The sequence below is a fragment of the Pseudochaenichthys georgianus genome, chromosome 8 (genome assembly GCF_902827115.2).
Source record: "Pseudochaenichthys georgianus chromosome 8, fPseGeo1.2, whole genome shotgun sequence".
Classification (NCBI taxonomy): domain Eukaryota; kingdom Metazoa; phylum Chordata; class Actinopteri; order Perciformes; family Channichthyidae; genus Pseudochaenichthys; species Pseudochaenichthys georgianus.
Window position 1 is genome coordinate 19,540,172 of NC_047510.2, and position 26,690 is coordinate 19,566,861.

The 26,690-nt window shown below is 40.7% G+C and overlaps 4 protein-coding genes and 1 long non-coding RNA gene across 5 annotated transcripts; 2 read left to right on the forward strand and 3 right to left on the reverse strand.

Annotated features, from left to right (window-relative positions):
• Nucleotides 1–114: 114 nt before the first annotated feature.
• colgalt1a (collagen beta(1-O)galactosyltransferase 1a) lies at nucleotides 115–7,627 on the reverse strand. The gene is made up of 12 exons (XM_034088560.2): nucleotides 7,248–7,627; nucleotides 4,709–4,819; nucleotides 4,508–4,625; nucleotides 3,894–4,028; nucleotides 3,597–3,801; nucleotides 3,372–3,491; nucleotides 2,831–2,907; nucleotides 2,596–2,702; nucleotides 2,361–2,493; nucleotides 2,155–2,282; nucleotides 1,853–2,059; nucleotides 115–1,762 (listed from the first exon to the last, which is right to left on the reverse strand). Exons 1-12 carry the CDS (start codon nucleotides 7,466–7,468, stop codon nucleotides 1,495–1,497), a joined length of 1,830 nt encoding a protein of 609 aa, XP_033944451.1. The 5' UTR covers nucleotides 7,469–7,627; the 3' UTR covers nucleotides 115–1,494.
• Nucleotides 7,628–7,712: 85 nt separating this feature from the next.
• On the reverse strand, nucleotides 7,713–11,026 carry pgls (6-phosphogluconolactonase). Its single transcript, XM_034088599.1, has 6 exons — nucleotides 10,948–11,026; nucleotides 10,296–10,570; nucleotides 10,091–10,198; nucleotides 9,883–9,984; nucleotides 9,159–9,299; nucleotides 7,713–8,562 (listed from the first exon to the last, which is right to left on the reverse strand). Exons 2-6 carry the CDS (start codon nucleotides 10,557–10,559, stop codon nucleotides 8,416–8,418), a joined length of 762 nt encoding a protein of 253 aa, XP_033944490.1. The 5' UTR covers nucleotides 10,560–10,570; nucleotides 10,948–11,026; the 3' UTR covers nucleotides 7,713–8,415.
• A 121-nt stretch (nucleotides 11,027–11,147) lies between these two features.
• LOC139434246 (zinc finger protein 182-like) lies at nucleotides 11,148–13,309 on the forward strand. Its single transcript, XM_071204029.1, has 4 exons — nucleotides 11,148–11,774; nucleotides 11,914–11,992; nucleotides 12,086–12,179; nucleotides 12,260–13,309. Exons 1-4 carry the CDS (start codon nucleotides 11,482–11,484, stop codon nucleotides 12,934–12,936), a joined length of 1,143 nt encoding a protein of 380 aa, XP_071060130.1. The 5' UTR covers nucleotides 11,148–11,481; the 3' UTR covers nucleotides 12,937–13,309.
• Nucleotides 13,310–13,630: 321 nt separating this feature from the next.
• On the forward strand, nucleotides 13,631–17,874 carry LOC117451698 (uncharacterized). The gene is made up of 4 exons (XM_034090094.2): nucleotides 13,631–14,056; nucleotides 14,240–14,376; nucleotides 15,432–15,537; nucleotides 15,614–17,874. The coding sequence occupies exons 1-4, from the start codon at nucleotides 13,774–13,776 to the stop codon at nucleotides 16,219–16,221; spliced, it is 1,134 nt and encodes a 377-aa protein (XP_033945985.2). The 5' UTR covers nucleotides 13,631–13,773; the 3' UTR covers nucleotides 16,222–17,874.
• A 6,491-nt stretch (nucleotides 17,875–24,365) lies between these two features.
• Nucleotides 24,366–25,281, reverse strand: LOC139434247 (uncharacterized). The gene is made up of 3 exons (XR_011643623.1): nucleotides 25,188–25,281; nucleotides 24,560–24,620; nucleotides 24,366–24,477 (listed from the first exon to the last, which is right to left on the reverse strand). It is a non-coding gene; the product is annotated as an uncharacterized lncRNA (long non-coding RNA).
• Nucleotides 25,282–26,690: the final 1,409 nt, after the last annotated feature.

Consider the following 26,690-nt stretch of genomic DNA (forward strand, 5'->3'; position numbering starts at 1 on the left):
ACCTTCACATTAAAGCAGTGTCAGTAAAATGATGATACCTTAAGGGTTACAAAGATAAAAGCAAGTGAGCTTGAACTCAATACCTGCTTGTATGACATATACAAATGAACTACATATAAATGCTTTTAATGGCTCACCACAGTTTTGCCTCATGCATTTAGCATGGTACATGAGGTCTGAATAAACAGCTTTTTAACAGAGAAATCACATGTAAGAAATGTTCTGTCAAAATATCCACATTTGTTTTAAGAATTAAAAGTTATGTTAGTGATAACTCATGCCTTTGTTTGTTCTCCCCATCTTGTAAAATGTGCACAAACTAACATTTACAGAGATACATTGGTTACACAAGCATTGTAATACGCAATATCACAGTAATCACAAATTCAGCTTTTTTAAAAATAAAAATGTTTATTTATCCTTGGCACAATGCACCACTAACATTTTGTGCAATATCTGTGGGTGAACTGCCAAAAAAACAACAAAGCCAAGACAGAATAAATATTTAGCAAATTGTAAGATAATACAAACCTTTTGTTGTTGGTTTCTCTTTTCCAAGGGACATTTTATGAAGACTTACACTCCCAAAATGCTCAAAATCAGATTAAACTGAAAATGATTAAGAGGTGGAACGCCTGTTTGGATGTGGCTGGGTGGGTTCTCTTAGTTTAAAGGGAACTTAAAGGGCTTAAAATATTAAGTTACTCCCAAATCAGCAAGTTTGAGGCGTGTAAAGTGGTTGGTCCAACCATAAAATTGTCAACAGGGGGTTTAGTCTGGAAACAATCCCAAAGTGGAGAGAAAAGACACAGGAATAAGGAAAAGCATCGGTATACCAAGTACTGCAACTGTTGATTGTGTGTTTTGTTGCTTTGGTAAAAGGAAGCTCTGGTTCAAGCATCTGAAGTGATGGCTGATGGATATTAAAAAAATAAAAACAGCAATATGAAGTTTAAAAAAGACAAAATACTAAAGTATCAAAGCAAAAGACATGCAGATGTTTCTCATCTTGGATAAAAGCATTAAAACATTATTTATGGTGATTTAAACATACAAATATCTGTAAAAGTCATGATTTTGCTCAGTCACATTCAGTGTGGTTACACTCAAATATATGTTTTGTCTTGAGAATGCATTTAACAGAAAGCATTTCATATTGTAATCTCAAACAAGGACAAAGTTAACTGCCCAATTACTGAAATGTTAAAGTCGAATTGCATTATTTGCAAATATATAAGTTCATTTCTGTATGACAGACAGAAGTTGGGTACTGCAAATGCCATTCCAAATGGCAAGTCTAGTGCCTTTATAAAAGTAAAAATGCCAAACTGACAACGTGACGAAAAACACAAGACACCCCTGTTCCCTTTTTAACTTTTAACACACTCCTACAAACTCTGATCCAGGGATGTTACACAAAACCAAAAATGTAAAGCTGAGACATGATTAAAAAGGTGGTTTGTAAAATACTCCAAAGCTCTCATCAAGTTGCTCTCATAGCTCCTCCCGTGCCGCACTGTCCAAAGGCGACTGGAGCACATCGGAGTTCTGGGCCTCAGTGCTGATCTCAGCCTGCTGCCCAGTCTTTCCTGTACGCCCTCTGTCCCAGTCTGTACGGACCTTGTCATTGTCCCACACTGTGGAGGTCTCGGTGTCGCTGATGTAGCCGCTGTCGCCTGTGTAATGTGTTGGATACACTAGAAGAGGCTCGGCAGAAAATGCTTTTAGGTCCCTGGTTTCAAACTGTTTCATATAATCAAACCTGTGGAGGAGAAGGTAATGTCAGTAAAAACAAACAAAAATAAATCAAAATGTATGAGCAGAAGTGATAGTTGTGTATCTGCACACTTACACGGGGTGTTTATTGAACATGATGGGCAGAAACTCGTCCACTGGCAAAATCCGCTTCAGGGGTTCTGCTTTCAAAAGCTTCTCCGCCCCTTGTAATGATATCATATAGCCTAGAGTCCAATATGAATAATCTGCTTCCACTAAGTTGTGAATATTAGGCACTGCTTTCTCTGGGCGATCCACCTGCATTCTTTTCCGACCAATATAACTGGAAAAAAGAGATGGAAGGAAAGCGTGATAAGCAGTTGCTTATTTAGGAGATTTAAGGACAATTTGAAGGTTGTGAAGGAGGCACAAACTCACATGAGATCCCAGTCCAGCCCTTCATCCTCCACCTCCTTCATCAAGTTCATCAAGCGCCGTTTGAAGAAGATCTCAAAGCGCAGGTCATCTTCAATCACCAGGGAGGTTTCCAGTCGTCGCTCCACAATCTAAGTCCAGAGACACATTTATCAATCACTTATCCGTCTGGTTCACAAACGTTCAAATGCTTGGCTTCTTGTGTTCACCTCTTTCCAGATGTTGTAGTGGGATAGGAAGCAACCCAGCTCTCCCTTCGTCAGTGGGCGGTTATGGTAGGGGTCATTGTATCCAGGGAGCATGTGGATGCCTAAATTATGAACTTCACTGATATTCATCCCTCTGAAATAGACATGAGAACAAATGTGACAAAGTGACAATGCAAAAAAGGGGAAAATAGGTGCTAAATAGGTGTCAAGTACTCATTAAATAGAGTGAACTTACGTTCCATCAACAGCTGCAATGACCTTGCATGCTATCTTCTGCTCATATAACGTACTCATCATACGTTCTCGGCGGTCAGTGCGCCTCGGCAGGTTGATCATGAACACCTACACATGGACGAAAGTGGAGCCAGTCAATGTAATAACAGGTTTCTAACAGCAGGGGAGGCATTCAGCACAGCAGGGGAAAGAGGGCCATTTTTGCAGACTCCATCTTCACATCACTCCATACTCACCTCATCGAAGCCCAGTTTGTCAGGTTGTTTTGTAGGAACAGGTACGTATTTGGAAGGCATCACTGGGGGATTTCGCACTACACAGTGAGAGGGAAGATGGATGCAGAAATGGTATACAAGTGATATATAGGAATCCCATGCTGATAGGTAGCTTTAAATAAAGAAGTAGGAAGAAGAATATCAAGCAAAAAGAGAGTTACGGCCCGTCCACACGGCGGTGTGCGTTGAAGCTCGCCGGCGGGCGTGTCTGACACTCGACAAACAACCAATCACATGAGTCTCTCGCCCCTGACACACAAGCAGCGGTTTGATTGGCTAGAGCTTGTACTGGCATATGATTCAATTGGCTGACGCTTCTGCCGAGGCTTCAAAAGTTGAACATTGCTCAACTTTTGCAGCGAGCCACGCCAGCAAAGCTCCACTTCACTTCCCACAATGCAGTTCGGCCTTCAGACACATCCACCGCCAAGCTTAAACGCACGCCGCTGTGTGGACGGGCCGTTCGATGCAGAAGTAAAGCCCTCAATCGGAAGCTACTCACCATTAACCTCCAGCAGGGAGTGCAAGAAGCTGTCAGCTTCGTCTTGCAAAGTATTGTGGGATCGCAGAGGCACAGGAAGGTTACCATAGGTCTCTTTGTTACACACAAACATTTGAACATCTGTAGAGCAGAGAATTCAAATGTTTTACAAATATGAAGTTAAACCACGTAGGTTAAAACGGTTAGATACAAATATGTAGATTCAAGCATTGAATTGTTTAATACCTGCCATCCGAGCGGAGAACGCAAACACAATGATGTCGTCAAAAGCCCAACTGTATTCTGGGTGTGGCGGGTGAAAGGCCAGCTGCCTGGACGCCTCTTTCCTGAGGTCTATCAGGAAGGTGGAGTGGACCATTGGAACTGCAAAACAGCCCTTGCGCACATGCTTTCTTATGGGTAAGTATGCAGGAGTGCGCTTATAGTAACCCTAAAGAAAAAGTGTGGTTTAAGAGCATTCTTAATATCAAACAGAGCAGCTTTACGTACACAAACATGTGCATCCAATCAACAACACAGTACCTGGGAGGTCAATGCACACCAGAAGTTTGAATAGGCTGCACGGGATTCGAGCATTGGAGCAATGATGGTCTTGTTCTCTCCCATGAGCTTCCAGAGCATGTCGGGATTGGTGAGGAGGTTATCACAGTCTGCCAGCTACACAAGGGAAGGAACTCAAGTGTTAATATGTTTGTGAATTGTTGAAAAGCGTTTAAAAACCTAGATGTTAAACAAACCTCACTGACTGCTCATGTCAGTTCTGTTTTTAAGAATGAAGGGTTAACATTGGTAGTACAAAATCATTGCAATTCTGGATGTAATTTGCTTCAAAAGTATACCCCACTGAAGCTGGACAATGTTTGCTGGTCCGGGGAATACCAATAGAAACGTGCAGGGTTTTAAAATATGGTTCATGTCGGGTTAAGTTGTGTCAGTGTAAGGATCCAGATAAGCTTTAACCATATGAGACAGAAACATATAACTGGGGCAATTTTGAACACCCTTCTTTGACTCTGTACTTAGCCTTCTGCTGCTATTATTGGACAATACAGAATTTTGAAGAAGCATAGGCTCAAAATTGCTCAGAGTTATTGTGCTTTACGCTGTGCCTGCAAAGAGTAGTTTTGTTGACCTACCATGAAGTAGTCTGCCCACATCTCACGAGCCGACACCAGCGCTGCTTGCCGAAGTTTCATAACATGCTCATAGCGGAGGTCTGTCCATTGTTTCGGACTATCCTCATCACGATAACCTCTACAGGAGACATGTGGGTAATGGTCAGACTGAGCCATTTCAGAAATGCATGGTTTCACCAGAGACTCAAGTAAATAACTCACCGGGGTTCCTCTTTTGGCCTCCACTCCACATAATGGTAAAGGTTCTGCATCTTCACAAGCCAGTCCCGCAGAATGACGGTGGTGTTGTCCTTGTTATGATCAGTTGCCACCCTGTCAATAAACAACAAAAGGTAAATGATTAGAAAGAAGTCTATTCAACACTAGAGGGTTTGGACATTTTCAGCAAGTGAGGGCAAAATAAGGCGAACAGTAACATTGGTTGAATGTAGAGCACAAGTACCAGACTGAACGCAAGACCCAAGAGTTGAAAAATAATACCATGGCTCAGGTAACAAAAGCCCAGTGTTCAATGTTTGTAAGCACTTTGTCTGCAGCTGTGGGAACTGACATGAGTGTTAATGATACCAACATCACATAACAAAGATACTCCATATCTTATTGACATACTATAGGGCAGCATATCAGACTCCAAGGAGTACCAATTCAGGAAGGTAATAAGAGCGATTATACTATATCAAATACACACCATTATAAAGGTGACACTTTTGTCTGCAATAGCTTAAAACAAAAGGAAATGATTGGCTCCAGCCATTATTGAGGACAAATGGGAAACCAGATGAACACCATCAAGGTCATTAGAAATGCCTGAATTTCTTTATAAAAAAAGTCGGAGAAATTTGCCACAAAACAAAATCCAGGGTCTTCCGGGCTTCAGCCATGTAGTTTAGTTTGAGGGCAAATATATTTCTTGCAAAAAGAACATCTGCAGTACAGCCGAGTTCGTTTTCTGTTCATAGGGACGACAGCCAAACTTTCCCCGGCATATTTCACGTGGATCTGTGAGAACATAGCAGCTCCTTGGTAAACCATTGCATCGCTCAATCCTGCTGTCAATCCATATACATCCTTAAACGTTGAATTACACTCATTTCCATTTAATGTTTAGCTCAAATAAATATTTGATTAAAGCATAGTTTTGAACAATGTATCACTGGTGCTCTAAACATACATCTCTACCAGTAGTGTTACAGCTAAACTACCATTGCTATTTTAGAGTACAAAATGCAGGGCTTAGATTAAAAGACAATTTGGCCAATTCTGATTTTCTGTCTTGGCATGCTTACAAGCAGCTGCAAAAAGCTTTAGCAGAGGGCATACAGCATAACGTGTTTATAACATATTGCAGCGGTGTGGATTTTGTAGATGAATGTGCTTGCGGAGCATTTAAACATCACGGTTCTTACCTCAGCCATATGAACAAAAGAAGAGTTCAACAGAGTTCAACCAACACAATAAAAGGGAAATAAAACAGTGCCACTTATGAAAAGCCCCTCAATAAAGTCAAACGTCACGTTGATGAGAGAAGAGCATACCTCTCTGAGCCCTCCAGGCAGTCATGCTCACTGATGAGAGCTCAGGGTATAAACATGGGGGGGCTGTTGGAGCATGTTGTTATTATGTGAGAAAACCTCCCTTTCACTTCCCTAAACTTAGCCCGCGCACAGCAGACAGATGTTTAAGAGGTCTAGAACATCCATTTGCACCTTCCACAGGAGATTTTTTTTTAATGTTAAGTCTGTCACAAGTGGGGTTCAACTGTTTTAACCCTTGAATGTGGTGGAAACACGTGTTTAGTGAGCCATAATAGATGATAATACAACTAGGTTTTAGTTTCCATAATCACATATACTGTATTTGAAGTTGCCCTATTCCTACACAAAGCAAAATAGGCAAATTGTCCCATTTTCACAACTTTCCATGATGAAGGATGAAAATGAGTATAACATTTCCATTAGAGGAGTAAAACAGAATGAAGTGAAATGAGTGTTGATCACTTTTTGTTATAGCACGTTTTGGAAGATCAGTTATTAAACTTTTACTGACTATATGCTTGACAGTTTAAACTTCTCCCAATAGCCAACATAACTCCTCCCAGATGGGGTCCTTTGAAGCTAAAGATTTACAAGATGGAGATCTGTGGGATATAAAACAGTCAATTACTCCAAATAACACAGAGGCCTAACCCGCTGTAAGGAGCTGATGCAGGCTGGAGGAGAGGAGAACTAGTATGAGACTAAAAGGTGTGTGTGTGCATTAATGTACAGTGCAGACTCAACAATAAGTCACTTTGTTAGGATTTATGTTAAATCATACAGCTCCCCTTGCGGCAAGATGAGTCCCCTCCCCTCCACGTATACAGATCAATGCATGCCCCCCTGATGATGAGCAGTGACCAGATGTGCTCACCTCTGTACGACCACAGAGACCACCTAAGGTTGCTGAAAGTGATCATTCGTGCTCTGATGTCGGGGTCAGTTATTCGTTATTCTCCTGTTTGTTGAGATGTTTGTACATAGTTGAAACAACTTGGACACATTGCACGCCGTCATTGCCTGGGGGTCCACCACCCCATTCCCACCCCCCTACAACTGAGTCTAGCAGCCACCAATGCAGTTTTTATGCAAAACTCAAGAATGAATCTTACTTTTAAACCTTAGCTAGCGACATGGAATTTAAATATACTTCTTAGCTGCTTACTAGCTTGCGAGAAAGCAAACATGTCCTAGTATCAACTTACCACAAAGCCATACGGTCCTTGGGATAGTTAAGGCGCTCAATATTACCGAGGAAATACGGCAGAGAGTGCTCGGAGTTCCTGCAGATGAGGGCGACAAGGACCCGTGGCGCGAGGAGCTCAGACTCGGGGCTCCAGCGCTCCTCAGCGAAGTATCCGCGAGCCGGAGAGCAGCCGGACAGCAGCAGGAGCACGGCAGCGGGGAGCCAGGCGAGCCCCGGCATTGCGGCAATAAATTAAGAAATATATATAATGTAATGAATCTTGCTACAGTTGTATCTCCTGATGAGACACTGCTATATCAAAGGCGTCCTTTTACTTTGCGCGTTCATTGCAGAAAAAAGCGAAATCTCTTCAGCAGCTCCTGATGTGACAACGCTGCAAAGTTGAGCATTAAAAGGGGTGGGGTAGTCTTAAAGGGGATGGACTATGGAGTAAAATAGCTCAGGAAAAACCAAGAGGCAAACGTTCAATTCACTCTTTATTTGTCCAAATTGCTAATGAAAACACGTTGTAAAAGGCGTTTCAGAAATGCACCCAAATACAGTGTATTAATTATAACGTTGTCAGACGAATGAACGGTTGATCTGGACTGCACAAGTGTGTTTTATGAATTTCCTGAACTTCAAAGCCAACAAGTCTAACTTTAAAGATCTTCCTCAGACTCAATGAAATACTCTGCATCAGTTAATGATTTGGTGTTTTTTACAAGGGGTTTTCACAACAAAATAAAGTAGATTATTCTTAAAATTACACCAACTCATTCTCCATTGAGAGTATTTAGACAGTGCAAGATATCTCCCATACCTGAAGTCCATTTTCACTTTATTTTAGCTGTATTCTTCAAATGACTAATATCAAACTATGCTCATACTGTGCATTATTCTGTACTGTTATGTAAAAATAAGCAAAATAAAAAACACATTTTGAAGGGAGGGGGGACTTTAAACCGTACTCAGAAAAAGCTACACCTCAGGCACACTAACCACATTTCAAGAGCTGAGATTGAGATAACAAACATATATAATACTTTTAAATCATCTCCATATCCTATGTCACTATTTCACCTATGTAAAATACCACTGTCATGTGAAGTTAGGAATGTTCTGCACTTTTTTCCAGTTCCTACTTTTAGGTTAGCTTCCTGCCTTCATTTATCCGACGGGCAGCTTTATAGTTTGGCCCCTGAGCCTAGCCTCTCTACCTGTATGGTTAAGGATGAAGCTGCGGGGTCATCGACTAGCCAAAACAGCTCGCCATTAGTCGGGACAACGCGAGCCGCTGGATAAGCTGGACCTTCTCTACCCTCCAGCACTTCCTGAAAGAAAATTGTTACAGTTAGAATTCAACAGCACTAAACTTTCATATAGCGGTTTTTATATTTTTGTATTCTAGATTTATGTTTGCCTGTATTTTTATTTTATCCAAATATTTTTGCACCATATTCCTTATAAGATAAGGCTTTATTCATCCCGAAGGAATTGGCTGTGCCAGAGTTACACAAATACAATAAACACAGCAGCATAATAATAAAACTGTACACTAACAGTGCAGATTAACCTTATTCTGATTGTGTTGATGACTCAGCAGTTTAAATCATGTTTCAGCATGTGGGTAATACCACTCTTGACCCAATAATTATTGTAACAGAATAGAGGCATATATTTGTGGTCAAGCTAACGATCCTGTAACCTCTGGCAACTGTAACTGCTGAGTCATGTACATAAACCTACATGACAGTAATTTCAATCATTTTGTGCAGGTTTTTTCAATTGTTCAATTGTTTTTTTCCCACCCCATAATGACTGGGTTTGTAACTAAATATGGCCTAGTAATAATTTATTATGCCGTGTAAACATAGGGTTTTAAGATTATGAACATGATATGTGTTTAGAGAAAGGCTGCAAACAATACCTTCAGAACGGGTGCTTTGCTTCCTCCTGTTGACACAAAAGCCACACAGCGTGCAGAGTTCACCACAGGAAAGGTCATAGTTACACGCTGTGGCGGTGGTTTGGGAGAGTCGCTGATGGAGGCCACAATCTTCTTGGTTTCCTAAATATGGAGTACACCAAAACCCAATCATTCATCTTCTGTAAAGTACACAGTCGCCAAAAAGAGTCAGTGTGTGAACCACAACCAAAGAATGTACTAGGACTTTCAAATATATGATGTGTAATGAGTCAAAGTGCCTCAAAGACATGTTAAAAGGAACGGCCGTGCAGACTACATAGTTCAAGTTGTGCCTTAATTAAAACCTATCAATTATCTATACAGTGTCAGGGGAGTGTCTTGAAATGTAAAGGCAGAACACACATGGTTCTTTTAGATCAGCACATCAGGGACCACATCAATGATGAAACATTTGTATAAGCCTATATTACAGAAACATTTGCATGCACATAAACGTGTAATTAAGTCAAAGTTATAGACCATCCTGAAATAGAGTGTCACTGTCCAACAAGGTTTATCATCCAGATGTGCAATTTAGTTTTAGGTTCATAATGATGGTCCAAAATATGAGAAGCTTTTAAATAAAACATTAAAAAAGTGGCCAGGGTAGGGATGTATTTATGCCCCTATGATGGACATTACAGATTCTTTCTGTATGTTTGTTTCTCTTGAGTACGGCCCTCACCTCCAGGAGAGGGTGGTCTGGGAAGAGGGAACAGGTGTGTCCGTCAGGCCCCATACCTAGCAGTAACAGGTCAAACACTGGGAACTTATCATCTGGGAAGGCCTGTTTGTTTGGAAGCAACAAAAAAATTCTGTAAACATTTTTGCAAACATATTGGTCTGTGACTTTAGAGCCAAAGTAGACCACAGATCTGTAAAAATGTCTGCACCTCTTTCAGTTTGCGGGTATAATCCTCAGCACACTCGTTGACTGGCAAGGAGGAGTCAATGGTTAAGATCCCACTGTCAGGGATGTTGACCTTGGAAAACAACTGACCCTATAGGAAAAAACAAAAGGGTACATTTGACCACAATGTAATTACATATCATACATTAATGTAGCCAGGACAAACAAGCACACACCGGAAAAAATACCTTGTATAGCCCATAGGTGCTCTCAGGATCATCAAAGGGAACCAGCCGCTCGTCACAGAAGCCCACCACCCACTTGCTGCAGTCCAGGTCTGGCAGGGCGGGCAGCTCTTTGCCAAGCATGGACACAAGGCTTCCTCCAGAGAGGCCCAAAGTGAACCTTCCATGAGAGGCGATGGCCTTCTCAGCCCGAGATGTCACCAGTTGGGCCAGCACTGGACCAAGCTCCGCTGAGGAGGGGAAGACCACAACTCTTCTGCCAGCCATGAGATAGCTTTCTGAAAAAAGGATTGACTTGTTAGCACAGAAAGAGAAAGAGAGGGGTAATAACAGGCTTTGAGCAATGTGTATGGAAGTCAACAACTTCTGCAAGTCATCATGATGTGCCTGTAAATATTATCCACATACAGTGTGTTTGTTTATCTAAGATGAAACATATCTTGACTAAAGTTTATATTGAAACTGCAATATAAGTAGCCTTTGAGTATTTATGCAAATACTGGCGCTAAAAGCTACAAACCCCAGCTGATTCTGCACAGTGTAGTGCGGTAGCCAGTATCGAAAATATGTTTGAAAAGCCTAATTTATTTCTTAAATAAACCTGAATTGTAAGCAGTTACAATACATGTTCGAAAATATATCTGTCGTTACTTACTGGTAATCCCAGCAGCAGAATGTGTGGAGGAGTTTTAGTCGGCAAATGTAATTCAACGCACTACTTCCGGAAACTTCACTCACCAGCCAATCATGAACAAATAAAGCCAACAGCCAATGGCCTATCTGTGTTTAGACCGAACTGCATTCTGGTCAGTGTACTAACAACATACAAGTCAATAAAATAAATAGGTTAAAAAAGAGGCAATTCACAAAATACCTCAGTATATTTTGGGAGAGTTTCACACACATTTGAAAGATACTGAAGTCAATAAAGAAGCTCAGTCAATACAGCTCGATATTGTAGTTCTGTGTACCGGGGCTATGCTTCCTCCCAGCCGGTAGATGGAAATGATGCCTCGTTTCAACTACTTGAGTTTTGAAGAGATTCTTCACGCGTATTTTGCTGGCATGCACAACAGCTCTTCTCGTGTTTTACGTTGCGACCACATTTCACATTGAACATTTAAAGATCTCTGGTCTACAGCATCAACTCGTTCGCGTGCAACTTGCAGTCAAACCAAATACTTTAACCATGTCGACAGTCTTCTCTTTCCAGACACAGCTCGTCTCCATCATGGACGCGTTATCCAAAACAACTGTAATGGAAATAAGCAAACTGGTCGAGATCGAGTCGAAGATGCTGAAAATTGAGATAACTCGAGGGCGGAACGAAATCTCCTCGCTCGCAGAGAAACTGCAGCTGATGGAGAAATTGCTTTATATCGCGCAGGGCAGCAGACAGGACGCAGCAGTATGCGCAGTGGTGAGGGACGGTTCAGAGGAAGGCATTGTGGAGCCTGACAGGACAAGACCTGCCATTAAAAGGTAGACTTGTTGACTACTGTAGCCTGTGAGACGTTAGTGAGTTTGTGTTATGCTGAAACAATAATTACATCTTCATCATAACTCTTGTAAACAGCTACACCCTGCCTGGTGATTCTAATATAAGTGTATTGCCTCCCAGTGAAAGTCCATGGGAAAGTTCCTCCACAGAGATAAGCAGTTGGCATCACCTTCAAGAGGAGGAGCATGCCATAGCGGGGGTAAGTTGTACACTAATCATATTGTGTCAATGTAATGTATGATGTCCTTATGTGTAGCCTAACAGTCGTGCACTCATTTTGTTTTTTCATTAGCTCCCAAACCAACTGAGAGATCAACCAGAACTGATAGTGGTAAAAGAAGAGCCATCAGAGGTGGACTGTGGACCTGATGGGACAAATGAAAATAGTGAGAATTAAATAAATATGTTGTTGCACAGCGATGTTTATGCTGTACAAAAACTGATATTGTGTGTATGTTGTCAACAGGAAGGGAAGAATCCCAAGACACCCACAGGGGCTCAGAAGTGATGCAGCGTACCAAACCCATGGCAGATCGTCTGCAGCCCCTGTTTACTGACAGCTTTGAGACTATGAGCAGTCAGCCGTCTCTCGCTGTACCAGGGAGGAGGGAAACACAGTGGAATCCACAGCTTACACCTGCACACACAAACCTAGTTGCCGGGAAAAGCCTAGCCCAAAATGTTGCCACTCAAAGCTTAAGTGTGCTCAGAAATATGAAGCTTCAACACTTGAGGAACTCAGCTGTTAAGAGGTTTGGATGCTTGCAGTGCGGCAAGAACTTCAGATGCTTTAGCCAGCTAGAAATACACCAGAGAAGTCACACAGGTGAAAAACCGTTCAGGTGCACGCTGTGTGGAAAGAGATACGCACAAAAAGGGCATCTATACACACACCAGCGCACACACACTGGGGAGAAGCCCTACCGCTGTCCTATTTGCGGAAAAGGCTTTATTCAGAAATGCACTCTTGATATGCATCAGCGTACACACACTGGAGAAAAACCTTTTGTTTGTATGCAATGTGGCAAGGGCTTTACAAAGAACTATAATCTGAAAAAACACCTTACAGTACATCTAGACCCTAGTTTGAATATGTATGGTAGTGAATCTGGTGTACGGTACCAACATATGGGACATTCATAAATTGAGCTTCCTAAAACAGCCTGTCAAATGTAAAAAAACTGCTGTTTCCATATTTGAGTGTGTGTATCACCTGCTTTAACAATACAAAGGTACAATGTTTCTGCTGCCTACCATTCATATATCAAAGTTCCCCTTCCAAACTGTGCAAACTTGATAGTGTGCTACTACTGTAATACAACAGTTTATGTGAACTGACTTTGACAACTGATAACTGAGACCATGTTGTTACATGTGAAATATTATGGTTGATAACTATGATACTTTTTTATATAAATATATTTGTATACAAGTACCTACCTTGTCTGCATTGGCGCTTGTGTAATTTGGATGATGATGATAATAATAAAAATAATGTGCTTTTTGACAAAAAAACTAACTGTAAAAATACATTATTGGTATTATTGTATTATTTATTATCACCACACTGACAATGATTACATATTGAGCCACTATTGTGATGTAGTTCTGCAGTTCCTCCCTGTGGCCGCTGGAGGGCAGTGAACATTCACGTTTGTTAATACTACAAGGCTGTTTCAACAAAGGTTCTGACTCTAATCTATTTAGTATTCATTCTTTAAATCTGAATTAGTGGCAGTAGTAAGATTACTTTATTATCTCTGTCATTCCCACTGAACTATAAAACGTTAGTCTCTACCTTAGTGAAATAACGTTTTTTTTCAGACCGTGCTGCGTTCAAGTGCTGCTCGTACATTTTGAAATGCGAGAATACCATTTTCCCACAATGCATCGCGGCACAGCTATATGATTATGGAAGAGTAAACGCTGCTCCGCTAGGAATATTGCAAGCAGTTAGAAATATTCCCTCTCCCTATCGACATGATGTGCGACACCACGAACCGGAGTTTTCGGGCGCAGTTAGCCGCTGTCCTGGACAAGCTAACGAAGACGGCTCTGGTGGAAATAGGGAACCTGGCTGATGAATGCTCCTCTGTCCTTCACTCCGAGATATCCCTGCACAAAACGGAGAACGAGGCTCTGAAGAAGAGGTGCTACTTGCTGGAGGTCCAACTGAGAGCAGCCAGGGAGGCACAGACCTTTTCTTCCCATGTCAACAGTGTCAGCCGCAGACAGCCTGCAGGTCAGGAGGGTCCAACATCTGGTCAGTTACTCTGGTTTATAGCTGCCTCTGCTACATTAAATATTCATATTTCTATATAGCTTGTTTGCCCGTTAGCTTCAGTATAGACTACCTCCACTTAGTTATGTCCAGCTCAGCACATCTGTTCTAAGTTTGTTTACCATCTGTAGGATGTCAGAATTTCACACCTGCTTCTTCTTCCAGACCAGCAGCATCTTGCTCCAGCCATTGATGGAGTTTATGGAAAAGACTGGTGCATGGATCTGTGGAGAGAAGAAAAAACCCCAAGTCAAAGAAAAGCAACAGTGGAGCCTGCTGCTATGACAAGCATGGGGCCCCTGGTCAGTGTTTATACCAACAACTAGCCTTATTGGGAGTGGCTATATACAGGACGGTCCTGAATATAAGGTCTCTGAAATGGCTATATACAGGACGGTCCTGTACACAACGCCAAATGGCTATATACAGGACCGTCCTGTACACAGCTCTCTGAAATGGCTATATACAGGACGGTCCTGCACAGAAGCCCTGAAATGGCTTTTTATGTAGTCTACAGAAATATGGATATAATTGGTGTACAATTAACGTTTACAGCAGGATAAATTACAAAAATGTACAGCATACATACAATTCAAAAGACGGTTTGATTTTTTTTTTTTTTGTGATTTTGATATACTTTATTAATCCCCGTGGGGAAATTGTTTCTCTGCATTTGACCCATCCTAGTGTTAGGAGCAGTGGGCAGCCATTTTGAACAGCGCCCGGGGAGCAGTGTAGGGAACGGTGCCTTGCTCAGGGACACCTCGGTAGCACTTGGTCTTGCCGGGACTTGAACTGGTGACCTTCCAATTGCCAAGCCAAGTCCCTATCGACTTCGCCACCACCGTCTCCGATTTCTAAAATAAAAATGCCGGCGTAGCCGATAAATGATTTGTGTTGCTTTCAATGCAAAATCACTACACGTCAACGAAATGTCGGTGTATTCTTTAAAAAAAAAAAACCTTCAGTTTTAATAAAACCGAGTAGTCTTTAAAGTATGCACACAGTGATATCCTTTACAAGTAAAACATTGTGCATTGGAAAATATAAAGTAGAAAATGATTGAAACAACATAAAAAGATAAGCCAAAAAAAAGACTGAAATCAGCATAAAAAGCTAAGCAATTGGCATGGAAAGAGATTTAATTGCCACAATTTTATATTGAGGGGAAACTCATTGAGCTTCTGTGCAGGACCGTCCTGTATATAGCCATTTCAGAGAGCTGTGTACAGGACGGTCCTGTATATAGCCATTTGGCGTTGTGTACAGGACCGTCCTGTATATAGCCTCGGCCAGCTTTATTTGTTAGTTGACTAAATTACTGTATTTAAAGCTGTTTTTTATGTCTTGTTAACAGGTAATAGACTTAATGGAGAGGGAACCTGATCTGATCTTCGTCAAAGAGGAGACGTATGATGATCATCCCATTGGCCAGCAGATGAGGCTCACAGATAATAGAAAAGGTAGGTACATAAATAAAATACAAAGATTATAATACCAAGTTTCTGTGATTTTACTACATTTGTTCCCATTTGACAGTTGGTGGATTTTTTGACGAGGACAGCATTCTTCATAGATCTGTTGATGAACTGCAGCTTAACTCAGGGGAATTAAGCAGCTACCCCATGACAGCTGACATTCAAACACAACAACGCCCACAGCCAACCATTATGGACAAGTTGATAGATGATGCAACAATGAGCATAATGGTTGACAACACAAGTTCTTCCTCAGCCACCGCCGAGTACTCAGACTTTTCAAACAATATCCTCATGAATGCCACCAAAGAACTTCCGCCCAAACCTGGGAGGCCAACCAAACAGTTTGAGTGCTTATTCTGTGGGAAGATCTTCAACTATATGAGCAGTTTGAAAGTCCACATCCGGAGACACTCAGGTGAGAAGCCGTTCAGCTGCTCCGTTTGCGGGAAGCGGTTTGCTCAGAAAACGTACCTGAAATTGCACCAACGCGTGCACTCTGGGGAGAAGCCGTACAGCTGTCCAGACTGTGGCAAAAGTTTTTCCCAGAAAAGTTCTCTGAACATACATATTCGAACACACACCGGCGAAAAACCTTACAGCTGTGTGGACTGTGGGAAATGTTATGCATACAAGTATGGTTTAAATCACCACCAGTGTTTCAATTAACCGATCAAATCACTTCTGCTAAAGTGCTCTCTGTCACGCTCAGTGGCTTAACTTGCCAACTTGAAATTAAACTCAAATGTAGATGAAAGATTAATATTTAAAAAAACTCCTATCTATATCAAAAAAGGCCTATTTAATAGCCTGTATGGGAAATTATGCTGCTGAGAAAATAGTAGTTTGTTTGATGTATTTTTTAGATTAATTGCTTAGAGAATTGCTGCAGAATCCAAACAACAGAAGACTGTCGTTACTAGTGTGCAGTTTAAATGTTTTTTTGTTTATTTGATGGCTTAGGGTTTTCATTATTAAATATGTTATTCCCTTAACAAGGTTTTTAATGTATACCCTAAAATAAGAAATAATATTTTTCTTATTACTTGTAGAGATTTTTGTATTTATCTAGATTGTTTTTGTGTGATTTTACGAGTACTTAACTACAACAACCCCCCCCCCGTTCCTCCCTTATACCTACTCACACCAAAACAGTTAGATTGTATTATAGCACTACAGGAAACGACTACATTGTGATTTGGGGTCAACTGTCCCTTTTTTTAAAAGCCTATTTCGCATCATGTTTGATACGTGTCAGATAAAACATATTTGCTACTTACATTTAATGTGAGGTTCTTATCCAAGCAATGAGAGAAAATGCTTCCATTTTTTACTCTGCATGTTGGTTAGAGTGACCTTATACATACCTCAGTTCATGCCACACAAGGCCTGGGTCAAATAATGCCAAATTCATACTTTGGACAATTGCTCCATTGTTTGCACACATGTAGCATAAACCTTCAAAACTACCTCTTCACAATTATGTAGAAGTAATACAACTCCCCATTTGCTTCACTGACTCACCCTTGCTTTATATCACATCATGCCTCATTTACTAGTATTGACCTGACTGAAATTGTCTCTCTTTTAAAAACACTACTTGTGAAATGTTGATGTGTGTTCGTTACATAATGTTTTTGAGTTCTGGCTCAAATGGTGTTACTGTTTTAAATAAATGTATTTGTTGGGCTGCAGTATGTTTGCAGAAAGACAAATGGTGTCAGTCGAGTCAAATTGTATTGTTTTGGTTTTAAATGTGAACTATTTTCAAGAAATGCTATTATATTCTATACTGAACTGTCATCATACCTAACAAAGCAATTATCTGTATGCATTTTTTTTTGGGTAATAAGATTCCCCTGAAAAGACCACAGTGATTTACTGAGTGAATTATCTCTGCCTTGTGCTTTTATTGGTCATACGTACATAGCTACAGTGTAGCCAATGAAAATCTTAGGTCACAGGGTCCTCCAACAGTGAAACACAATAAAACAGACAATCAGAACAATGTAGTGCAAGTAAATAGTAAATACAAAAAGAAAAATCGTAGAAATAGTTATATATTAGATACATTTCTAAATAGCAGCCAGATTAATGTTATGATGTTTCAAGTTCCGGTGTTTAATAGTCTTATTGCCTGTGGGATGAAACTGTCCCTGAGTCTGGTGGTTTTAGTCCGGATCAGCGCCAGAGGCCCGTCCACACTACAGCGTCGACAACTCCAATCTGCCCATTCACTTTGAATGGGGTGACGTCACATTGCCTCGCTTTTTCGCCGAACTGAATTGTGGGTAGCAGAGCGGTCCGTCTCCGGCGTCAGAAGTTGAACATTGTTCAACTTCTGACGCCGGAGTAGCCAGCGCCAGCCAATCAAATCCCGTTTCGGAAAATCTGACAGCTCAAGCTGTAGCCAATCAAACCGCGTCTAAGCTGGGAGAGATATCCCGCCGTTCATTTCTAGATTTCAAAAAAAGTTGGAGGAGAAACTAATTATCGCTGTAGCAAATCACCCGGTTTTGTTTGACCAGACCCTCTTCACCTACCGGGATACAAACCGGAGGAACCAGGCATGGAGGGAGGTGGCAGAGACAGTGGGTGAAACTGGTAGGTTTTCGCCTGTTTGGGGAGTTTATATATATATTGCTCCCATAAAATCCCCGGGGGTTTTTGCTTTGTATGTCGGGGGCGGGAGATTCATGTGATTGGTTGTTGGTCGCATTGCTTGAATAAAAATAAATGCTTTTATATATTTCTGTAGAGCTACAGACACGCCCAGCTCCAAGCTTTTTTTGAAGCTGTAGTGTGGACGCTCCGTAACGGAAGTCCAAAAACGGTTATCGTCACATGGTTCATGTAGACGACAATCGTTCCCCGGAAGTTCATGGCGGGCAATTTGAATGCATTGATAACAGGAGATAGAACTACGATTTTTGGTATAAATCAGGCATGACAATCACTCACCTTTCGGCGAAATTTGCCGTTTTGAATCCAAAATAGGTCGTTTGTGTGATTCATGTAGATCTGCAATAAAAATATTTTTGGGGTATGGGGGGGGTCTGGGAGTAATCTGCGGCCGCGAGCTGTTATGTGCCATTATGACACGCATGGTGTTCTTTTTATATATATTATAAATTATAATATATATAAAAAGAACACCATGCTCGCGCTGCATTATAATTTATAATTATAATGCCTGTCGGCTCTGCTGCTCCGCGATGATGGTCTTGCTTCAGCAGCCACATTACCTACGGGTGCATTCGTTAATATTAACTGTGCGGTCCGGAGTCACTGTGGTACAGACTGGACCGCTGGTGAACAGCTGTTGGAACGGGCCGTTCAGGTGTCAGAGCAGAGCTTGTCACTACCCGATCCGTCACCCTGCCCGATCGGTTCTGCGCATGTGCGAGAGGGTCCGCCATGTTGGACAACTCCGGACGGCAACACCAGATGGACACTTGACACAGTGGCTTTTAGCAAAGCTCAAAAAGAAAAACTGAGAGAGATGAGTTATTGTTATTACAACGTGACTTCACTATTATCTTTTTATTGGGTTCTATTATTTGGGGTTAAGTACATTGTCAGAATAAGTGAGGAATGAATTTAACTTCTGTTAGACAGCCATATGCCATACATTTTTGCATACATTCACAGTAAATATTTATTCAGTATGATAGCTGTCTAACAGAAGTTAAATCTATTTCTCAATTATTCCGACAATGTACTTAACCCCAAATAAAAGAACCCAATAAAAAGAGTTGTTAAATAATAGTGAAGTCACGTTGTAATAACAATAACTCATCTCTCTCGGTTTTTCTTTTTGAGCTTTGCTAAAAGCCACTGTGTCAACTGTCCATCTGGTGTTGCCGTCCGGAGTTGTCCAACATGGCGGACCCTCTCGCACATGCGCAGAACCGATCGGGCAGGGTGACGGATCGGGTAGTCACAGAGCTCCCTGTCGGAGCGCAGAGCGTGATGTGTGTGACTACCCGATCCGTCCCCCTGTCCGATCGGTACTGCGCATGTGCGGGATGGTCCGCCATATTGAACAAGTCCGGACGGCAACCCAAGATGGACACTTAACACAGTGGCTTTTAGCAAAGCTCAAAAGGAAAACTCGAGAGAGATGAGTTATTGTTATTACAACGTGACTTCACTATTATTTAACAACTCTTTTATTTATTTGGGGTTAAGTACATTGTCAGAATAAGTGAGGAATTAATTTAACTTCTGTTAGACAGCCATATGCCATACATTTTTGCATACATTCACAGTAAATATGTATTCAGTATGATAGCTGTCTAAGCTGTCTAGAAGTTAAATCCATTTCTCACTTATTCTGACAATGTACTTGACCCCAAATAAAAGAACCCAATATAAATAGTTGTTAAATAATATTGAAGCCACGTTCTAATAACAATAACTCATCTCTCTCGAGTTTTCTTTTTGAGCTTTGCTAAAAGCCACTGTGTCAAGTGTCCGTCTTGGGTTGCCGTCCGGACTTCCGGACCATCTCGCACATGCGTAGTACCGATCGGGCAGGGGGACGGATCGGGTAGTGACAGCGTGCACTGAAAAGTTTTTCTGTCGCAATATTATCGTTGAGCTAGCTAGCTAGCATACATTGTCACTATCTGCTAACGTTAGCTTTAGCCTTAGTTTTATAATAGTTTTTATTTCATCGGCTATAAACGGAGGTGGTATAAGTATAGATCTTGTACTTGAGTAAAAGTAGAAGCACTCAGATCTTGTACTAGAGTACAAGTAGAAGTACTCAGATCTTGTACTTGATTAAAAGCAGAAATACTCAGATCTTGTACTTGAGTAAAAGTAGAAGTACTCAGGTCTTGTACTTGAGTAAAAGTAGAAGTACCAGAGTGTAGGAATACTCTGTTAGTAAAAGTACTGCATTCAAAATGTTCCTCAAGTAAAAGTAGAAAAGTATTCTCATCAAAATATAGTGAAAGTAGCGACAGTAAAAGTAGTCGTTGTGCAGATTGGTCCATTTCAGAATAATATATATGATATGTTTTATAATGATTGATCATGAAAGTGTTCTCAAAGCTGGTGATGGTGCGGCTAGTTTGAATGACTTTGTATACTGCAGGGTAGCTTGTGAATTTACTTCAGGTGGAACTAAAGTCTGATTCAACACTTGATTAGATTTCACATCATTCATCCACATCTGTGAAATAACTAGGGCTGTCAGTCGATTAAAATATTTAATCGCGATTAATCGCATGATTGTCCATAGTTAATCGCGATTAATCGCACATTTTTTATCTGTTCTAATTGTACCTTAGAGGAATATTTTTCAAGTTTTTAATACTCTTATCAACATATGAGTAGACAAATATGCTTTATGCTAATGTTTATTATCATTTGAACAATGACAAATATTCTCATGAATATTAAACACAACAACCTCTGAACATTACAAATATTCGCCTCAATTCAACCTGGAACCTCTCTCATATACTGTGTGTGTGTGTGTGTGTGTGTGTGTGTGTGTGTGTGTGTGTGTGTGTGTGTGTGTGTGTGTGTGTGTGTGTGTGTGTGTGTGTGTGTGTGTGTGTGTGTGTGTGTGTGTGTGTGTGTGTTGGAGCTATGTGCAACTCAAGGCATATGCTCGAACGGGAGCTGCCTGGACGCTGCAATCATGTTGCTGCAATCATGAGTGTGCTGACTTCTCCTCCAATGTCCCGCTGTCTGGCTTCCTGCATAAAGTCAAGTGCTCGGTGCAGTTGTGTGGATGGAGCGCTCCTCTGTTTTCATTTAAACAGCTCCTTATATCCGTTAGCGCAGCTAGCTAGCACCAGATGCTAACAACAACAATAGCCGCGTTCACACTGCGGTACGGTAATGCACGTAAGGTCTCTCTCTCTCGCTCGCTCGGGCCACACAAACACACACCCTCCCGGTCCTCCCGATGGCCAGTCGGTGCCTGCCGGTGAGCGTGGAAGTGTGGTCTGCCATAAGCGGGCGGTAGGAGCGGGGCTGTCAGCATCAGCTTGTAGATGGTATTTTAAACTCGATGCGCTCTGAAACTACGGGGCGGCCGAGGAAAAAAAATACACATGCCTTAATCGCGTTAAATTAATTAGTGGCGTTAATTTTTTTTTGCGTTAACGCGTTATTAACGCGTTAACTTGACAGCCCTAGAAATAACTAAAGGTATTAATACATGTAGTGGAGTCAAAGTACACCATTTACCTCTGAACTGTAGAGGAGAAGAAGAACAAAGTAGCAACACATTGAAATACTTAAATAAAGTACAAGTATCTCAAAATTGTACCCAAGTATAGTACTTGAGTTTATGAATTTAGTTACTTTACACCAGATGCCATAAAGATAGAAAGACTCAGCCTTGCACAGAGGCATGACAATAGATTTTCAAAATGCTCAACAGTGCTGCCAAAATTATAAACTGACTGCTACACAATTAAAATAAATGCTTTTATATATTTCTATTAGATGTGACTCTTTAGCGTTTCTGTTATTATTAACACTGCTGCTTTAGTTGTTTTGACTGCTAAAATCCTCTGTTATTCCTCATTTTAAAGCCGATATTCCGTGGGGTCAGGGGGCTCGGATTCTTGTCACCTTTTCCATACCTGATGAGTTTGCAACCCTGAATAATACTTAGTAAGGATGCCATAATATTTTTGACTCATGGCTGAAGTTAAGTTTCTCCAGCTCTCCCCAGGTTGGCAAAAAAAAATGCATCTCAAAATGCATCAGATTGATGCTTTAAAATATGGAATATTCAAAATGTTCTTCCGGGGGAGCATGCCCCCGGACCCCACTAGAGGGATAATATACTTCTCACCTTTTTCACCCCTGACCCGTTTTCATGCCTGATAAATAGTGAATAAAGGTTTTGATTTGCAATATTTATACAACATATCGATGTGTATGTAGTTACATCAGTATTTGAAAAAGTTAAATTTGCTAATATTTGAGGACTAAGATAAAATAAGAAGTACTTTATTGATACCAATTTGGGAAATTGTTGCTTTGCAGCAGCAAAAGACAAGGCATTGTACATAAGACAGTTAAAAGACTAGAATTAAACAATTGAAAATGTAAACATCTCAAATAGAAATAAAATAGCAGAAAATATACATAGTGTGAACAGCTATCATACCTGTTAGCTGTTCACATGTTAGGCTAACGTTGCCTTGGTTAAAGAGCCTGTTGCTGTTGTTTATTGCTTTGAATTGTTTAAAACAAATATTATCTTCTTAAACTTGAATGGTAGTCAGGAGCATCACTTCCTAATGTTTGATATTTTAGAGGGAGGGAAGGAAGGTTTCAAAATTCAGATAAGATTCATTTCTACAATTTCTTTAATTCATGGTGGTTTCAGTAATCCCCTGGTAATTGAGGACATAAGTAATCTAAATAAGTAATGTCTTCTTTATGACTTTCAGAAAGGACAGGAGATATTAAGATATTAAGTCCAAACAGTGTGAGCGGCACTACTTCATATATATATAAAAAACGGCAAGATAAATTAACCGGATATATTGGCATCTCTGCAGTATGGAACGCAGATCTAAAAAATTATACGCAGACTATTGATTGGAAGAGAATATGGAATAATATCTCCTTAACATCGCGTAACCACAATCACCAATTGATACAGTATAAAATGATACACAGATATTACCTGTCAACCAGAAAATGCTGTCAATTAAGGATGATTCCAAGCCCCATATGCCTTCTCTGTAACCAAAAGACTATTGGCACATGGTTTATGAATGTACTGCAGTAGGAACGTTCTGGAAACAGGTTATTGACATTGTATCTGAGATTATTGGAGTTCACATACCCCGTCTCCCAAATATTGTATTGTTGAATGATGATTATTCTCTTGATCTACAGAAACATCAGAAAAGGGTGCTTTTCGCTGGTCTAACAGCATCCAAAAAAATAATAGTAATACGATGGAAACCCCCACATACTTTATTTATTAAGCAATGGATATCATCCTTCCATGACCTACTAATTTCAGAGCTGTCAATCGCTTCTGCCAATAAGGCTAAGGGGGAAACATTAGAGGCTATTCAAAGAGCTGCTGATCGGGTAATATCATTCATTTTAATGATGATTGTACATATACGCACACCGTGGTGCAATTGTGGTTTATTAGGAGTTAATCGCAATTCAGCTTAAACAGATGAAATGTTATGTAAAAAAAAAAAGGAATTTGATGTGGATAAATTGTTATGCTATAATATATATATATATATATATATATAAATGAACGATTGCTAAAAAACATCAGGTCGGATTTTCTGTGAAATGGCAAGATGGGGGGAAGAGGGGGGGACGGGGTGGCATGGGAAAGGGATTCCCTATATATATATATTTTTTTTTTCTTTCTTTTTCTTTTTATATTGTCTATATCATTTGTATCTGTATAAGTCCCTTTTGTGAGGGCAAAAAAAACAATAAAAAATTGGTCACAAAAAAAGAAAGGACAGGAGACCGACAGGTGCCTATCAATGATTGTCAACTGACAGTAAATAAATGGAATTCAATAAACATTGAATAGCATGCATGCAGTTTGTCTGTGCCTTTTCCTCCGTGTTGTCCTGGCATATAGTCTCCCCCATGGTTTGCTGTGCTGCCTGGGGATGCTCCAATCGCTCAGAGAAAGGAGTACAAATGTAAGGTTTCCCCACTGACACAGAGAGGAGGAAAGAATGTCTGGCTCAAGTCAGCAGGAGCAATTTAACTATCACAAAAGACAACAACAGCAACAACATATGTGAGGTAATCATATTTTTCACAAAACGAAGACCACACCATTGGGAAGCTTAACGTCTGTTTAATAAAAATAAGGAACAGGGAGAGGCTTGCAAAGCTCTGGGAGTTGAGACTCAGGTGCAGGCTCCATTGAATCCCCCTGGGGTTCTTGTGCTGAAAGAGGGAGACAGGAGAAAGGGTTAGATACATCTAGCAACCTATAGGATGGGAAATTGCTGACCTATTTTAAACGTACCATATGTTTTCACTCTGACTTAAGTCCCTCTCCCTTTGCCATCAATCCAAAATCAGCTGAGCTGTAACATAATACAGAGAGGTAATAATCAACAGAATCACAAAGACATAATATGACTGCTAAAAACACTCACCCATAAATTATGTTTTTGTTTACTGTTTAGAAGTCTCAAATATTCACTCTAAATCCATATCGATAGCGATGTATCACAAAAATAGCTCTCTTCCTTATTATTGTGTAACGTTAACTATATTATACTAGCTTGAACTCCAAAATGGATATCCTCATTTCACCACCTCCACCCACTACAATCACACGCCCCAATATTATATTGAACTAATATGTAACTCCCTCCACCCCGGATAAAAGCACGTTAAGAAGCCCCTTTTCTCTAATTCCACAACGTTGGAGGAAATAACATTAGGAGAACGGATTAATAGGCTGTTCGTGGTTAACGTGTGTTGCTAACTTTATCCGGCATTCTAGCTAGCCTAATCTGTTATCTGTAAACGTTAAATATACTGATTGAAGGGATAATCCACTAACATCCTTTAATACACATGTGTAGTTAATTTGATTCAGATGTTCTGATAATATCCGCAATATAAATCTTTAAACGTCTTCTTACCTTCAAAAGTTCATCACGAACGGTCTATTATGCTGCAACCATAGACTGCTAGCCGCAGATCCAACTTCCGGGGAACTATTGAGAGGCTCCGCGATCCGACATTGCTGTAAAAAACGGGTCCATTGGAGTGAACGGAGATGTCGTAACTCTTCTATTATATGGCTCTGGTCCGGATGCTGCGGTTACCCCCCCCCTTTTCACTAACGGCATGCCTCTTAAAGAGCTGCATCAGATGTGCACTTTTTAGGTTATAAAAGTACGAAATGAAAAATGGCAAGACACCACTCATAAAACCGAATATTCAAGTTGAAGTTTAGATTAGACATAACATAATTCATATTTTAAAAAGGAGAGTTCTGTTAAATAAAAGTTTAATAAAATGAAAATTCATTGCAAAAACAGAAATAACTAACCAGTCCATCCATCCATCTTCAAGTGAACTCCTTCACTTGACACTAAACAGTGACTTGCTTAATACTTTAAAGACTCCTATAGATACTACAAGTCTACATACATGATGTGAGATAATGTCATATCTCACATCACTAACGTGAGAAGTAAAATAATAATAATAATAATCCTTATATTTATTATAGCGCTTTATCAAAGTCTCTCAAAGCGCTTTACAAATACACATTACACATACAGATCATACATGTAATGGTCATCTACTGTGGACAATACTCACAGGAGCAAGTTCGGGTGAAGTGTCTTGCCCAAGGACACAACGGCCTGACGCAGTGGGGCGGGAGCGGGTTTCGAACTCGAGTTCCCCAACGCCCCCTTGATCTGATGATCAAACGCACAGACCACTGCGCCACCCGTCCCAAGTAGAACATAATGTATTAAAAAAATAAAAAAAATAATGTTGTCCTCACTCCACAATCAAGACGTTATACCTTTAAAGAGCCTGTGACACGGTTTTCCCCCATCATCCAAACCCATCAATTTGAGTACATATTGTCCCCTTGAAAACCGTTACTGAACTGATTTTGGATATTTGTACTTTGATAACCATTAATCTGCCTTCAATGTTGACAATTTTCTGGATCTTCTCGCGGATTCTTCAAGTCCCGCCAAATGATGGGTGACGTCATTGCGGGCACAGCGCTCCAGCTGCACCGTCCAGGATCCCAGCATCTGCATGTAAACCTTTATATATATACAGCCAGATGTAAACGCACGATGGTGCACACAGCAGCAAGCTCAGACAGCGATGACAGGTTAATGTTGAACGTGTCTGAGAGCTCATATGAGGCTGCAGGATCGGTTTATGTTGTACTTGTATCTGTTAGAAGTTTAGGAATGAGGTGCGTCAATATGGGCGATCATATGGTCATGTAGCCAGTGGGACTGGGACTAAAAATCATCCCGGGACTCTCGACCGGCCCACTTCGGTACCGCTAGTAAATTGTCAACGGGGGGAGCGGGGGATGTAAAATACAAATATAATGTATAATGTCTGTGTCTTTGACATTAGCGCTGCTCGCCACCTGTGCCCTG